This window comes from Elgaria multicarinata, chromosome 3 (assembly GCF_023053635.1).
Source record: "Elgaria multicarinata webbii isolate HBS135686 ecotype San Diego chromosome 3, rElgMul1.1.pri, whole genome shotgun sequence".
Classification (NCBI taxonomy): Eukaryota; Metazoa; Chordata; class Lepidosauria; order Squamata; family Anguidae; genus Elgaria; species Elgaria multicarinata.
This window is the reverse complement of record NC_086173.1, coordinates 63,013,422-63,029,375: the sequence shown is the minus strand read 5'-3', so window position 1 is coordinate 63,029,375 and position 15,954 is coordinate 63,013,422. Positions and strand designations below refer to the sequence as shown.

Genomic DNA, 15,954 nt, shown 5'->3' with positions numbered 1-15,954 from the left:
GCAGGGCTTCCCAGGAACAGCATCAGGCAGCCCTAGCAACAGGAAGCACTTTGTATTCTACACACACACACACACACACACACAAATCCCCAATTGCTTCTCCCTCAGCCTCCCTGCAGGAAGCATTACAAAGCCTTGAGCACACAACACACACAGTTCCCTGCATAAACTGACACGGTTCTGTACCCAGTATGAATATACAAACCCAAAGCATGCATACTGACAAGACCCTTGGCAGATACATGCACTCTCGTGCTCTCTCTCTCTCTCTAAATAGCTGGATCATTAAGCTTCCAACATCAGGTCCTTTCTTGCCCCAGTGTAGCATTTCAGGGCACCAGGTTTCTAGTTTCAGTTCCAATTAGTAGAAGCAAGCAAGTCAGATGCAAGGGGCTGAGTTATAAACTGCCCCAGCCTCATGAATTTCAAGCCAACACAGCAGGCTAAATCCTACAATCACGCATTCACTCTCCACCTCACCCCCCAACCCACAGACATCCCTTCAGAAATTGCCCCTCCCAACACAAGCCCCCACCCTACTCTTCAAATTCCCTCCAGTTCAAAAAGTCGTTGGGAGATCTACTACAAGAGCCTGTAGGGAAGATGCTGCTAATTTGTGTATTTGTTTATTTAGTTACAATATTTATATACCACTCCATATCTAAAGTAGATTCTGGAACAGTGAACATAAGAAATAAAGTAAAAAGATTAAAAGATTAAAACACCATTTTAAATTGTTCCTTTCAGAACAGAATACCAATTAAGGAATGCTTCCTGGAAACAGGCTGTTTTCAAGAGGCGACTGAAGTACAATGTTGGCACCTGCCTGACCTCCAGGGACAGGGAATTCCAAAAAAAAGGGGGCCACCACACTAAAGGTTCTTCTGCTGGTGGACACCAAGCAGGCCATAGGTCCATGTGGAGCCACCAGGAGCATGCCCTCTGAGAACTTCAGTAACCAGGCAGGTTGGTAAAGAAGAAGGCACTCTCAGGTATCCTGGTCCAAGTTGTTTAGGGCTTTGTACATTGTCCCAAAACCTTAAACCTTGCCTGGTAGCAAATAGGTAGCCAGTGTAGCTCCCTCAGCCAAGGGGCAGCTCCCAACAACAGCTGAGCTGCTGCGTTCTGCACTAACTCTAGCTTCTGGAGCACCCTTAAGGGCAGTAAATTATCTCTGTACCATCAGTATGATCTTGTTGATTTGCGTGGTGTAAACCATAAAACTATGAGGGAAGGGCATCAGGGTGCAACATACAAGTATCAAGGACTGTGCTGAAATCCTCCCAACAAAGAAACCACAAGATCCTTAACCAAATCCAGTCCACAAATCCTTTAAGTGTGCACATTCTATAATTTCACATTTCTTCACAACCAAGCAAGCTAATAACTATTTTCTTTCCATGAATGTCGGCATTCTGCACCATAGGCTGTATCTAATTTGCAAGTCATGCATATTCCAAGATCCCTCTGCATATAAGCATTGCTGGCCTGATAATGTGCAGAGGGACTTAAATGTGGGTCCAATTCGTTGCATTAGAGAGATGGAGGGGAACTAAAAGATAGTTCCACAAATTAAGGTTTACAGAAACAGCTAAACAGGAACCAAAAGCAGGTTCTTTAAGAAATGAAATGTTCTAGATGGGAAGCAAGGCCTACTGTTTAACAGGGAAGGTGACTCATAGGATTGCTTCCTGGCTGACTTAAGTCATCTTGAGACATATCACCTGCACTGCTTTCTGATCAGAAACAGCCACATACAGTATTGGGAAATGTTTAGGTATCGTAACAACACAATCTATGAACGTTTATTTGGAAGCAAGCTCCATTGTCTTCCGTAGAGCTTATACCCTTAGCCTAGTGAGTGTGTTTAGGATTGTAGCTATAGAGCATCTTATATATGTCTACACAGAAGTAAGTCCCAATGAAGTCAGTGATGCAGCCTAAGGCCATAGCTAGACCAGGCCTATATCCCGGGATCATCCCAGGATCATCCCTGTGCATCCAAATGACACACGGGATCCCAGAAGCAGGCAGGGACAACCCCTCCATTTGCCTGGGATAATCCTTAGGTCTAGCTAAGGCCACAGTCATGCAAATGTAACATACAAAAAGTATCAGACAGTTTCAGGAAAGGACATCAAAAAACTCTTGAAATTAGGGAGTAGAAGCCTTTCCCAAAATAAATTAATTCATTAAGCACCACACAAATCTGCAGGATCTAGCAGCCTTCCAGTTCATCACATCTACTTTGACCACCCTACTTTATACATTGCCATCTCTATCAAAATGGGATCTAGTTGTTAGTTCACTTGGATGTCTGATCCAGCATGGCTCTTATGTTCTTAAAAGTGGGTTGGATAAATTCCTGGAGGAGAATACTATCAATGACTACTAGTCTTGATGGCTATATGCTATCTCCAGTATCAGAGGCAGTAAGCCTACGCCAGAAAGCCTAAACACACCAACATGGGCAGGAGGGTGCTGTTGCAACCGTATCCTGCTTGTGGGTTCCTGGTCGAAGCTGGTTGGTCACTGTGTGAACAGAGTGCTGGACTACATGGACCTTTGGTCTGATCCAGTATGGCTCTTCTTATGTCCTTATGCACGACAATCTGTGTTCTAGATGGGTTTGGGTACCTGTCAGCTTCCCATTCAAAATGCCCCAACTTCTATCATTTCAGCTCAGTAACTCAGAGCACAACTACATAAGACATGGAAAATTGCTGTTCAAGATCTCCAACTGTTTCTTTTAAAGTTAAAAATGTGGAACACACACCAAATTGGGTTGGAACAAGGGCACTACGGAAGGGTGTTAATTATTTTTCCTACATAATTTTTCCAATTTTAATTCTCCCCCAAAGTTGCTATTTGGCTCATGGTGGGATACATATAGGTACCACTGGTGTGTTTGTTTTGACTCTCAGTAAAAGAAAAGGAAGCTGTGACCTATATCATGTGCTCCAGCTGGAAATACTGGAGTAACAATGCCACATACGTAGTACACCCATCCTTCTAGTTCAGCCACCTTTTGCTGTAGAACAGCAAAACAGACAAAAGGAAAAGGTCCCATGGGAGACACCTGTTATCTAGAGACGGTCCAAGCCTAAGTAGCAACACTAGAAAAACAAGGATAATTTGGTATCAGTGCGAATAAGGTTAAATCTGGGGTTTTCAGAAAAATGCAATGAAATTCAATGAAATCTAGGCACCTACAGGGATAGTGACAGTCTTCTTAATGCATATCATTGAATGAAAGAAGCAGGTCTATCATGTTCACTGTACCCAGAGCGATTAAGGTTGTGTCTATGTTACACATGTAAGCCAGTTTCAAACCAAATGACTTGGTTTGCATGTAATGCCAACCCAGAATGTGAGTTGAGTCTGAGTTGTCATTGAATCGTGGGTTGGCATTACATGCAAACCCTGCACTATGCTTTATCTATGGGTTGTTAACTATAAACAACCCAGAATTAACAACCCATAGTGCAGGGTTCACAAGTAATGACAAGCCATGATTCAACAACAACCCATGGTTCATAAACTGGGTTGTCATTACATGTGAATCAGGAAACTGTCTTCCATCTAAAGGGCTCTCAAAACTTACAGGCTATACTACCCTGCAACAAAGAATTCTTAGTTCCTTCACAAAATTACAATTCCCAGAGGAAAATTACAACAATGAAACTATTTCCAATCTGGTTTAAATATATAGTCTAGAAATATGTGACCTGATTTGTTCAAGGTCTTTCTGGGAGCTTACAACAGAAAAGGAGAGGAGTGAACACCATTTTCTGGTCTTCTGCCAGTGTTTGCACCATCAGGCCATTCCCCCGCCCCCTCAGACTGCTTTCTCACTCTCATACACACAGCCCTTTTTCCTCCCCTTTGATGGGGCTGTCTCAAGTGTTTTCATGTGCGCCTCACTATAAGTCACAATTCAGTATAGTTTGGGGAAGAGATCTGGGAAGGCAAAGAACAAGAACTTTGCAGCCCAAACAGGAACATTTGATCCTGTCTATTAATTCACCCTGAATTATTCAAATGCAAAACACATTTTTCTCCCCTTCACTGAATTAATAAGAGAGATTCAACCTCCATTCAAGCCAGCAATTACACAGTGGCTCTGCTGAGCTTTCCCCAGTGAGTGTTCCAGACAGAAATCAGCTTCCATCCATGGCAGCAGTCACCGTGCAACTGTGACATTAATAAGCACTCTGTAGCCACCACTTCCGAATGCACAACCAGCAATGGAAGAAAAGCAGTAATTTAAGTTTCCCTCCAAATCAAGAAGAGGTTTGGCTCCAATTAAACCAGGCCAAACACAATCTTACATTTAGTTTACATGGAGAACAATGCATAACACACCACAGGAGACAATGTTAGAAGGGATATGATGTATTAGAATCATACACCTCACACAAAGAAACTGCACCTCTGTAGTACTATTTAATAATCTTAGGAAAAGCATCACCTTGGGAAGAACACAAATGGACTATAAACATTTCTAGTTCTCCAGCAGCTGTACTAGAGAAGGTTGAGCAGCTTATACATCATATTCCCTTCTCCTCTTAGAACATGAAGCTTCAGGATACGCTTGAATATCATGTAGCTGTAGCAACATGCTGGATTGATTATAATTTTCTGTTCTACCCACTTCAGGAGGGACGCAAGAAGATCAGTACCATTAATGCAATTTAGCTTGGGAAGGAACAAAACATATACCCCCACAGCTTTATTTAATTGACACAACAGACTAATCATGGAATACAATAAAGAGAAGGCATCATTATCCGATGTGTCCACTACCATTAAGCAAATGCACACACACTTAGTAATATAACTCTAAGTACTTTTTTATATCACAGTCTGTAACACCGTATGGTTTTCAAAAACAAGGTTTATGTGGTCACTCAGAAGGTGATTGCAGAATGAGAAAAACAATGCAAAGCTTGTTAACGACCTAAAAACAGTGGGGGTGTTTGGAAAATCGCATAGGAAGAAGAAGCTATCATGGCTGCTCCCCCACTCCCACTATTTGCATAACTCCCTGCTGCAAGTTGTGGGTTGTGCACTGGGTTCAAACAGCCTGACAACCAGCACTGTATCACAGGGAATTATGCAAATAGTGGTCATGCGCATGGCACACAGGGGGTGAAGGAATAAGCCAGGATAGCTTCTTCACCCTACACAATTATTCAAATAGCCTTCAGTATTAGGTTATTGAGTATTTGGTTGTGAGAGTTCCACCTTTAAAAGTGCCACAAAATAAGTTTGTTAAAATAAATAAATAAAATTACTGGTGAGTTTCAAAATTGTGTGTGTGTGTGTGTGTGTGTTTTAAAGGTCATTTGTGTGTGCACATGCATATGACAGAGAGAACATGCACACACTCACACATATCCAGGAGAACTGAGATCATGGTTAACTATTGCAAATTGGTCAGATGGCGGCAGGCTCAAACTTCTAGCAGCAATTATTTATCCAAACAAACATGAGCAAGTCATCTTCTTTCCACTCTCCCCCTCATTTATCAAGTGTTATAAATAAATTTCCTTGCTTGTTGTCTGTACCGATTGCTGTTCTTTGGAGAAATGTTCCCCAACACAGAGAAATCACCTTGTAGCATTCAGTGGTGCTAACCAGGGTAAGAACCTGGGGCGAAAGTCCAGGGCCCTGCAGTCCACCTGACCCCCACCCCAATGACCACCCAGGTGATCAGAGAATCAGGGCAGCTGAAGCAAAGTCCCATTTTATGGTATATTGATTTCCTATGGTACATTTACTGTACGTATGATTTTTTTAAATCCTAAATGTCACCTTAAGAGAGTTTACCCTTACAGGTAGCCCAAAAATAACTTTAAATAAACAAACATTTATTCCTATTATTTAACTAAGCTTAAAATGCAAATCAGAAAATGCTCAAAGTATTTTTTTTCCTTAGTCAAGGTTGGTAGACTGTTATGTTGTTGTTGTTCCAACACATTGGGCATGTAGAAGCAGTGGTGAAGCCCCGTCAGCCCCACTCCCCCGCTGTGACAAATGCTGCAGCCAGAGCGCGGCCGGCAAGGCTCTGCAGAGCAGCCGCCCTCTGGCTTGTGCTCAGAATGCTCTCAGCAAGAGCCAGAGAACAGCGGGGAGACCCTCTGGAGAGCCACGTCAACCAAGAAAGCAGCTGGTGCAGCTCTTCAGAGAGCTGGCCAGGCCAAAATGCCCAGCTCCGAGGGGGTCATTCTTCAAAGCCAGGCATTGTGGGAGGGCTGTCATAGGAGTTAGATGCCATCACCTGGAACACCCCTCCCACAACCCCTGACTCTGAGGAACAAGCCCCTCAGAGCCAGGCATTTCGATCAGCTCTCTGAAGAATCACATCAGCCTCTTCCTCCGGCTAATGTGTCTCTCCTGCATGCCTCTTGAATCGTGCGTGACGATGGTAAGAAAGGAAGGGCTGTGTGTACAATGCAATGGTGGGAAGGTGAGTGCAACATAGGGGGAAAGGGGCATAACGTGGCAGTGGAAAGGGGTGATGTGGTAGGATGGGGGCACGATGCAATGGTGCATGTGCACTCCCGCCTCAAGCGGCAGGAGAGATTGTGCCAGGGCTGCTCTCCAGAATTCTTAGGTTAGGAACCCAGATTTCCCCCCAATCTGATGAAAAAAATGGATAGTTCACCCCCAGGCATTTGTTGCATACTTCTTACAGCTTATTGCAATTCAAACAGTGTCACACTACCTTTAAAGAAGGTAAAGGCCTTAGCTAGACCTAAGGTTTATCCTGGGATCGTCCCGGGGTCATCCCTGTTCATGTAAATGACACACAGGATCCCGGGACCAGGCAGGGACAACCCCGGGACAATCCTGGGATAAACCTGAGGTCTAGCTAAGGCCTAAGCAAGGAAGCTTAGATCAATGATTCTCAGTGCCTTTCTGTATCTCCTCAAACGTTTTCTGTACAATTCTGTGAAGTTTTAAGAATAGGCAATACCGTTTGAACTCACACCCTATTAATTCAGACACGGGCTCTAACAGGCACAGTATTAGTCCGAGCCTGATGCTTAGAAGTCCCATGTGTATTTAGCCCTGTTCCTAGCTTTAACTCACATGATGGCCTCTGTCAGCAGAACTTCCTCAAATGGGCAAAATGAGAGGAGTGTACATAAGCACTTGCAGTCTCAAAATCCTGAAATAGCTTTTAAAGGTTCCCAGCTACTTTTTGCTTTTTTGTGTTTACTTCTTTTCAAAGATAGTAAATATCAATTTCATGAGATCAGACACAATTTTATCAGTTTCTGATTTGTAAAACTCAATCTTACCCATGTTTCCTTAGTAGTCAGTACTACTACAGTAGTGTTGAACCTACAAGCTGGGCAGGGGGAAGAGCATAGCTCAGGGGTAGAGTGTATGGTCTGCCTGCAGAATGTCCCAGGTTTAATCTCCAGCATAACCAGATAAGACTGGAAAAATTCCTGTCTTAAACCATGAGGAGCTGATGCCAATCAGTGCCAATGATAATGGCTAGTGGACCAATAATAGTGGACCAATGGGTCTGACTCAGCATAAAGTAGCTTCTTATGCTCCTTACATAAAAAAAAAAATCAGCTCAAAAGCCGAATTTCATTTTGGAGAAACTTTCAATGGGCACATTACAGTGATGAGTGGGGCAAAAGGGGCGGACCAAAATATTCAAAATACACAGTATATTTTAGCTTGTTTTTATCTTGAAAAAGAGTGAGTAGAGTCTGCAAGGGTGCCCTTGAGTCAGGAGCCCTGTCCTCCTTTCCATATGCTCACCCTAAGCCTAAAGGGATTTTTATAGCCCAAAATGTGTCGGGCTTTGAATAAAAGACATCACAATTTTCCAACTAGCAGGGCTTTTGTATTCAGGCATTTGGAGGGTTCCCTCTTTCAGTCTGCACAGTGTTTTGGTGCCTTCCCAGCTCGTTTCTTTGGTTTTTCCAGTAACTAGGACTTAGGAGAGGCATTTCAGCCGTTAAGAATGTGGGGAAAAGCCAGAAAACCTCCAAACTATTGGTGGTCAGGGAAAAGGGGATGGGGCCAGGGGAAGGAGAGCTGGACTGACACCCCATGAGGGCCAGATTTGTCTCCCCCAGGCCTGAGGCTCTTCACCTTGTCCTACTGTATTATTCTTAGGCAAGTATGCACGGAATTGCATCCTTACTAACCAAGTATGCATAATGATGCAGTCTTATTGTTAAACTACGGCTTGCCATTTCATCAGACTACCTTCAAACCTCTGAAACACCAAGTTCTGTAAATTAAATTATGCAAGTTCAGACTCTTGTCAAAAAAAAAATCCCTTTACACCTCTAATCCTTCATGTTTCTCTGTAAGCCTGGGATTTGTGGCTGAAGGGTGAACTATGGAAGGCCTCAGGCCCAAGATTTGAATTTGTAGAAGGTCTGACATTTGAGCTAGAAATTAAGCAAGGTTTTACCCACAATGATTCTTCACAGTTTGCATAAATATGTTCACAAATTTACAGAAGGTAATCAGTACATGTTCCAGCTGAAAGACTCATTCTGAGTCCAAACTTTTGCAACTGAAATGTGTAAAGTGATAACATTTATCATCTGCTTTAGAAGAAGCTGTCCAGTGTAAGATATTTTTTAAACAAGTCTAGGAGATACTTCCATCAGGCTGTAAAGAGGAAATCTAGGTTACCTTCCACTAAAAGGCTGAAGGCTAAAGTAAATGGGTGTGTGTGTGTGTGTGTGTGTGTGTGTGTGTGTGTGTAAATTTCCACTGAAAGGTGTTTTTTTTAAAGTTAAAAACAGCCCTAAGGAACTGCAATTGGAGATGGAGGGAGAAAGAACTGCTCAGCTTTCCTAACTTTCTTAGTTTTGCCAGCTGATCAAAAATGGGTTAAGCAGTCCCTTTTCCTCTTTATTTTATTTATTTATTCAGTATAATTACATCGCGCTTTCCAGAGATATACGTTCCCAAAGCTGTTTACAAACAATAAAGGTGTTGGATACAAGCACATATAAATGAACAAGAACAGCACTATCAGAATTGAGACAATTCAGCTAAATTTAGCACACCCATAAAGATGCAAAATTTCCAGAAGTATTGAAGTCATGGGGAGGGTGTGGTGGAAATCTTTTTCTCCAAGTTGTTTTTATTTAAAAAAAAAACACCAGAACTTTTTGGGAAAAGGGAAAACTAAGCAATGCCTTTTTTTTAGTGCTCTTTGCAGATCTCAAGTTACTTTGTTGCTTTAGGACAGCTTCCCCATCCTGGTGCCCTCCAGACATTTTGCACTTCAGCTCCTATCAGCTACAGGCAACATGGCCAATGGTCAGGAATGCTGGGGATTGTAGTCTGAAACATCTGGAGGTTGGGGAACACTGCTTTACGAACATAAAACAGCATTTATGTTCCTAAAGTTATATTATATATAACTTGGTATGCTCATAAAATTATCGTTATATTTAATAACTTGTAAAAGTAATCTAAGTTAGTAAATGTCTAATTATTGTCTAAAAAAACTATTATTTTATATTTAATAAACCAAACAGGATAATTTTATGAGCAAACCAATTTATATATAATGCATTTTAGGTTACTATTTTATGTCTTACCAGAGAGAACTTCAGCAAGTAGTCCCTGAAACATCTGAATCATCCTAGAAGCCAAAGAAGCAGGAAGAACTGGAGGCAGAAGAAGACTGGTGTACAACACCTGTTCCTGTTTGTAAGCGAGTTTAGGAAAATTCCTAAACCTGTTCCTGTTTATGGGGTGAGCTTAGGTTAATCTAATCTGAAGGGAAAGCTATTTAGATTTTATTTACCTCGGAAAGACTCAGTTTAGGAATGGTAAGCAACCCTATTTAATTTAAGTACCTTTAAGCAAAGTCACCTATTATCTTGAGGGACATTTTATTCACTTCTGTAAATAATTTCCATCAATGAACATCTTATTTTTGTTATTGTTGTTCATTCTGAAAGGTTGTCTCTAGTGCTGGTGTCAGCCCCATGCCTACACCATAGGAACCAGGCTACTGAGTTACCTTTAGGTAGAAAGGGCTTATTGAACAGGAGGTTGGACTCGATGGCCTTATAGGCCCCTTCCAACTCTACTATTCTATGATTCTATGTGGGTTTTATATTAGAATTGCAATAATTGTTTGCTATAGGATCTAACCGGAAGAAGGCCAGAATCACAGTCCTCTTCAGAATAAAACCCAAACTGTCAAGAATGCATATTTTCCTCCATATATGATATGGTGACTTTACTCACATGTTGGGAAACTTAGCATGACTTGGAGCATCCCTTAAATGTCTATCAGCAAAAGATACATTAGATCAATAATTTTAATAAGGAATGGAAATAACTGCTGGGAATCTTACAGAGAGGATTAAAACAAAAAAAAACATTCCCCCCACCCCCAAATAACTATGCTGAGATCTTACAGAGAGGATTTAAAAAAATCCCCCTGGCTTCATTATTTCCAGACATTTTACATCTCTATTCTTTCTATAAAAGTCTTATTCCATAGTTTTCAGAAATCATTTTGGGAGAGAAAATGCTGTGTAACAATATATAAATACCTTGTCTTAAATTCTACAAGAAAATATTTCTTAATTCAAAGCTGTTCAATTTCTTGAATTAAAAAAACCAAAATATCCTTGGAGAAAAATCGTGGATTTTTTTCTTAATTTTTCTGGGCCTTCGCATCTCTAAACAGACATTAACTACCTACGCAGGAAAGGCCAATTTGAACAAATACATTTTTAAAGCATTCTTTAAAGCTCTATTGTCCCTCCTATAACTCTACACTTTGTTACAACACTCCAGAGTTGCTGTTCATTTTTTTTAAAAAAAAAAATAGGAGAATGTTATATGCATCTAGTTTTGCCCACATTTGAGCAAATTCTTACATGCCCCTTTGCATAGATGCAACAATTTAAGAGACTGAAATTCAACTTACAACTCAAGCCAAAACCTTTTCTTGGTCCTTGCCTCATGTTTGCCATTTGCAAAAACTCCTCTGCCCTGTGTTCTATTGAAGTATGCTACCAAAGAGGAATACTGTTTGTTCTTCATTCCAGGCATCCAGGCTACACAAAATACAAAATGCAATGTCAGGGTAAAAGCTTAATCTGATCTTTTGGTCCCTCTTAGCTCAATAGACTTTTTTGACAGTGCAAGGTAAGGGCTGACGGTAATGGATTTGATTATCAGTACTATATCTTTAATAATTGAGATGTTGTTAGTTGCACAAGCAAAGAAGAATGGCTTTAGCGCATCGATTTTTAAGCTGGCAATGATAATTTAAACAAGCAAGCAGTAAGTCATACATCAGCTACAGTCCTTTTCCTGCAATTTACTTGAATGAGAAAGGTTGCCAGATGCCCTGTGTTTCCAAAACAACCTAGTAGCCAAGAATCTCATCCACAGCGCAATCTCCATCCAGCAATTCTAAAGTCCTTAAGATTTCAGTCAACAGGTAATCTCATATGCTCAGTCTCTTGGAAGTCTGTGGCAACCTGATTCCACAGATTCAATAGCAATGCCTAAAGGATGCTTGCTGGCAAATACAGTTCCCCTTAGGAAGTGCTCTTTCCCGCAGAGATGTGCTGCATGCTTCCCTGATTAAAAGTCTCACTTCAACATTTCTTTATGACTGTAAAACTCTAATCTGAAGAGGGCACCCTTGGGCACACAGAAAGAAATAATACATCCAGACAGATGGGGTTGGCAACAGGGAAAGACCAACTATCATGAAACAAGAGGGAGAAACTTGTAAAATAGCAAGTCATGAGGTCTAGAGGCCGCATTTATTTACCCTTCACCATGCAGAAGAAAGTAAGTGTAAGCACCCACCCGGGCAAAGAGAAGGGGGTGGGGAGAACTACCTTCTGTTTTGCATTCACTTGCTATGCCTGCCCTAGAGAAGAGAAGTCCCTCTAAGGCTCATAACTAGGAACCATTCTGTTTTATCATTTGGGGTCTCCCAAAGGAAGAGAGCAGGGTTCTGAAATTTGATTGCACTGGAAGACACAAGTCTCAGAAGAACTTAAGAAGAGCCCTGCTGGATCAGGCAAAGGCCTATCTAGTCCAATATTCTGTTTTCACAGTGGCCAACCAGCTGCCTATAGGAATCCCATAAGTGGAACATGAGTGCAATAGCACCCTCCTGCTTGTGTCCCTCAGCAACTGGAATTGAAGGGTGTACTACCACTGATACTGGCCGTTATATATAGCCATCATGACTTGTAACCATTGATAGCCTTATCCTCTATCCTTTTTTCAAAACATCCAAGTTGGTGGCCATCACTACATCTTATGGTAGCAACTTCCATAGTTTTAACTATGTGCTGTGTGAAGAAAGGCTTCTTTTATCTGTCCTAAATCTTCCATTAAGCTTTATTGAATGATCCTAGTTTCTAGTGATGAGAGACAAGGTAAACATTCTCCCTATCCATTTTCCCCACACCATGCATAATTTCATATATCTCTGTCATGTCCTCCCTTACTTGTTTTCTAAGCTAAAATGCCCCAAACATTATAACCCGCTTTTGTTTTGTTTCTCTTTTCTGCACTCTTTCCAGCTCTACAATATCCTTTTTGAAGTGCAATGACCAGAACGCATAGTATTCCAAGTGTGGTAACACCACAGATCTATATAAAGGCATTGTGTATTGTAGTTTTATTTTTCATTCATTTACCTAATGATCCCCCGACATGGAATTTGCATTTTTACAGTGGCTACACACTGGATTCATGTTTTCATTGAGCTGTCTACCGCAACTGTAAGATCCCTTTCCTGATAAGTCATCACCAGCTCAGCTCCCATTAGCTTACATATAAAGTTAGGATTTTTTTGCCCTACGGTACATCACTTTACACTGACTTACACTGAACCACATTTCTCACTTTATTCCCCATTCCCCATTTGGAAAGACTCGTTTGGAGCGCTTTCCTTTTTCTTTCAACCACTGTAAATTCAGAATTGTCAGCAAACTTGGCCACCTTACTGCTCACTCACCTCTAACCCGTAAGAAAGGATAGTTTAAATAAATTAACAAAAGAGGCCTCTCCCCCATAGTGGGGACCCTGTTACATCAGAAGAAATAAGGCGTATCTAGCAAGCATCTAAGTGATGGCTTACTTGCAAGGCATCTTGAGGGGTTAACTAAGCCTGGCACAGTGTAGATGACACTTACATTAGAGGTCTGGATCAGTTGCCCATTCAGACCTTTATAAAGAGAAGTATCCATTGTTGTTATTCATATGTTTCGCAGTACTTTGTGTGCAAAAAGACGTTACTTTCTGTATCCAATTCACCCCCTCAATAAACCACGAAGTATTTTGGCTTGTATCCACTGTTTGTCTAACTTAAGTCCCATTCATTTCAGTATATGTCTGCTCTAAATAGGGCTAACACTGGATACAACCCATTGCCTCTTTACAGAACTGAGAGGTACAGTGACTTGCCCAAGGCTACCAGACGGCTTGTGGCTGAGCAAGAACCAAAAGTCCAACCCTTCCTTCCAGCGCAGCGAGACACGTCCCAGCGGTAGAGGCCAGACAGAGCCGGTCCTTCCCTTTCGGGCCAGAAGCCGCCAGGGTTAGAGAGGCTAGCGCCGGGATCTGGCCGCCTGTGCAAGGGGCAGCCCGCACGAGGGATGTGGTCTGCTGCCGCCGCCGCCGCCATCTGGTCAGATGGAGGAGGGGGAGGAGGGGCGGGAAGGGAAGAAGAGACCGAGAGCGCGAGGAAGAATAGAGACTGTCCGAGCTGAACGTGTCACGGGCTCCGACAGAGTCCCTCATCTGTTGCGAGTCCAAAACGTGCGGAGATGGGCGGCCCTGTCCCCCCCTCTCAGGCTGTGCGCCGTGTCTCTAGGCTTGAGACCCATACTGTACACACACAGAGGAGTCCGAAGTCTGGCTTTTACCTGAAGCGACTCGTTAGCCATCTCTTCCCCCCTCTTTCGCTTCCCGCCAAGTGCCGGCTGGCTTCCTCCTCTGCACGCCGCTGCTCCCCGGGGCTGCCTTTACAGCAACAGCCTAGCCGCCATCCTCTCCCGCCGGGTCGTGGGGCGTGAAAGGGGAGCCGCAAGGGGCGGGGGGCGGCTCGCCCGCCCGGGAACAACAGCAGGCAAGCGAACGGCCGAAAGTGGAGGTGGAGGAGGAGGAGGAGGAGGAGGGACGATTCTCTCGGCTCCGGGCAGCTCCGCGCTGCTTCGTCCCGGCGGCAGCGGCGGCTGCAGCTCCCCGTCGCGCGCCACTCTGGCCCGCCAAACGTTCCAACGCTGGCGCGTCTCGCGCCGCTGAAGTCTTTCTCTTCGCTCCCACCCGCCTTTTTTCCTTCTTCTTCTTTCGTGCCGCTCTTACTGTTGTTGCGGCGTCGGCCCCGCTGGCTCGCTCGCTTCCTAGTGCCCAACTTGCTGGGCTGGTCACATGAGCAGGGGAGCGAGCGAGTCAAGTCGGGGAGGGGGTGGGGGGAGAGAGAGGAGGACGGAGAAGAGGAGGAGACATCGCTGCAGCCGCAGCAAGCTACAGGGGAGGGGAGGAGGAGGAGGAGGAGGAGGATGCTGACCGAGGCCAAAGATGTGCGGGGGTTGCTTGCTTGCAGCTGCTGCTGCTGCTGCTGCAGCGGCCCTCTCGAGGTCCCCTTCCTTTCTTTCCGGAGTAGATTAATGGAGATTAACCGGGGGGTTGGGTTGCAGGAAAACACCGCCACTCTCCTGCCTCCCAGAAGCCGGAACAACGGCGTGTCTCTTGACAGTCTGAGGAAAGGACACGACGAGGCTCACTGCCATTTCGGAGGCAGGCCTGGCTTTCGTACAGAACCCGCCACCCACCTTCCTAAATTGAAGCCGCCCTTCCTATTGCACAGCAAGCCCCCTCACCACCCCCCAATTGTAACTTGAGGCCGCCGGCCCTACCATTAGACAGAGAGAGGCAGCTGCCGCTGATAGCAAATTTGGGATTCCACGAAAGGGCAGCAAATTGTTATTTAATATACTGTCATTGAATTTTATTGCCAGGGAGAGGCGCTTGTGGCTTTTCTTCCTCTGATGCCAAAACAACTTGAACAGACTCGGATACTGTGTACCTCGAGGGGAGGGGGGCATTTGTTGCTCAGCCTCAAGCAGCAAATGTTAGAATTTGCGGTGTTGTGGCAACCTCTTTCCTCTTCGCACTGGACTTCGCAGAGGAGCCACCAATGTTTTTGGCACTGTGCCTCCTTCTCTCTACCAAATTGTCATCGGCTTTACCTTACACAATCCACCGATTGTAGTGAGGGGGCAGAGAGGCAACTATTTGTCGGAGGCGCGCAAGGGTGAAACGACTGGAAAATAAATGACGGTTGTTCAAACAGTGCTTCTGGTTATGGAGGAGGGAGAGGGGAGCTTAATGAAATCCCCCCAATCCACCCGTTACCTCACCCGATTTTCATTAAGTCATGTCTCCCCTGCAGCCTTCTAAAAACAATCACTAAGGGTGTTCGTCACAAGAGGTAAGGGGGCAGCCTCCTCCCCCACCCTTTCCCTATTTGAGATTCTGTAGCTACATAGATACACACTTTGATTTCAGCCATGGCCTGTGGTGACAAGGGCAGTCCTGTGGCCAGTCCCACCTGTCAGGCTGCCATTCACTAGCTCAGCTCCCTCTTTAGGTCCCCCATTGTTCCAAGCAGCCCTTCTGTACTCCAAAACAACAAGAGCTAGCAGTATTTGTTCTTTATCTGGACATAGGCATGAATAACTCCAGGTGCTCCAAATAGTTCCTCTTACAGTCAGGCCCTATGCATGTTTACTAGGAAGTAAGTCCCAGAATGTTCAGGGGGATTTTCTCGCATGCAGTCTTCAGCTGTTAAGGTTCTGACTCAGTTTCTTCTGCATCAGTAAGCACACGGGGGGGGGGGGGGGAGAGCAACAAGCCTTTCATAAGTTACCTCTTTCCTTGATAAAACAAAGGCAGAGT

At 43.9% G+C, this 15,954-nt stretch overlaps 1 protein-coding gene across 1 annotated transcript in view; it reads right to left on the bottom strand.

Annotated features, from left to right (window-relative positions):
- The window catches only part of PKN1 (protein kinase N1), a 73,566-nt gene extending 59,505 nt beyond the window's left edge, over window positions 1-14,061 (bottom strand). Inside the window, exon 1 of the mRNA XM_063120489.1 lies at window positions 13,920-14,061. Coding sequence (XP_062976559.1) covers window positions 13,920-13,940 — 21 coding nt within the window. The 5' untranslated portion in view covers window positions 13,941-14,061. The remainder of the gene's footprint in view (window positions 1-13,919) is intronic.
- Between the last annotated feature and the right edge of the window lie 1,893 nt (window positions 14,062-15,954).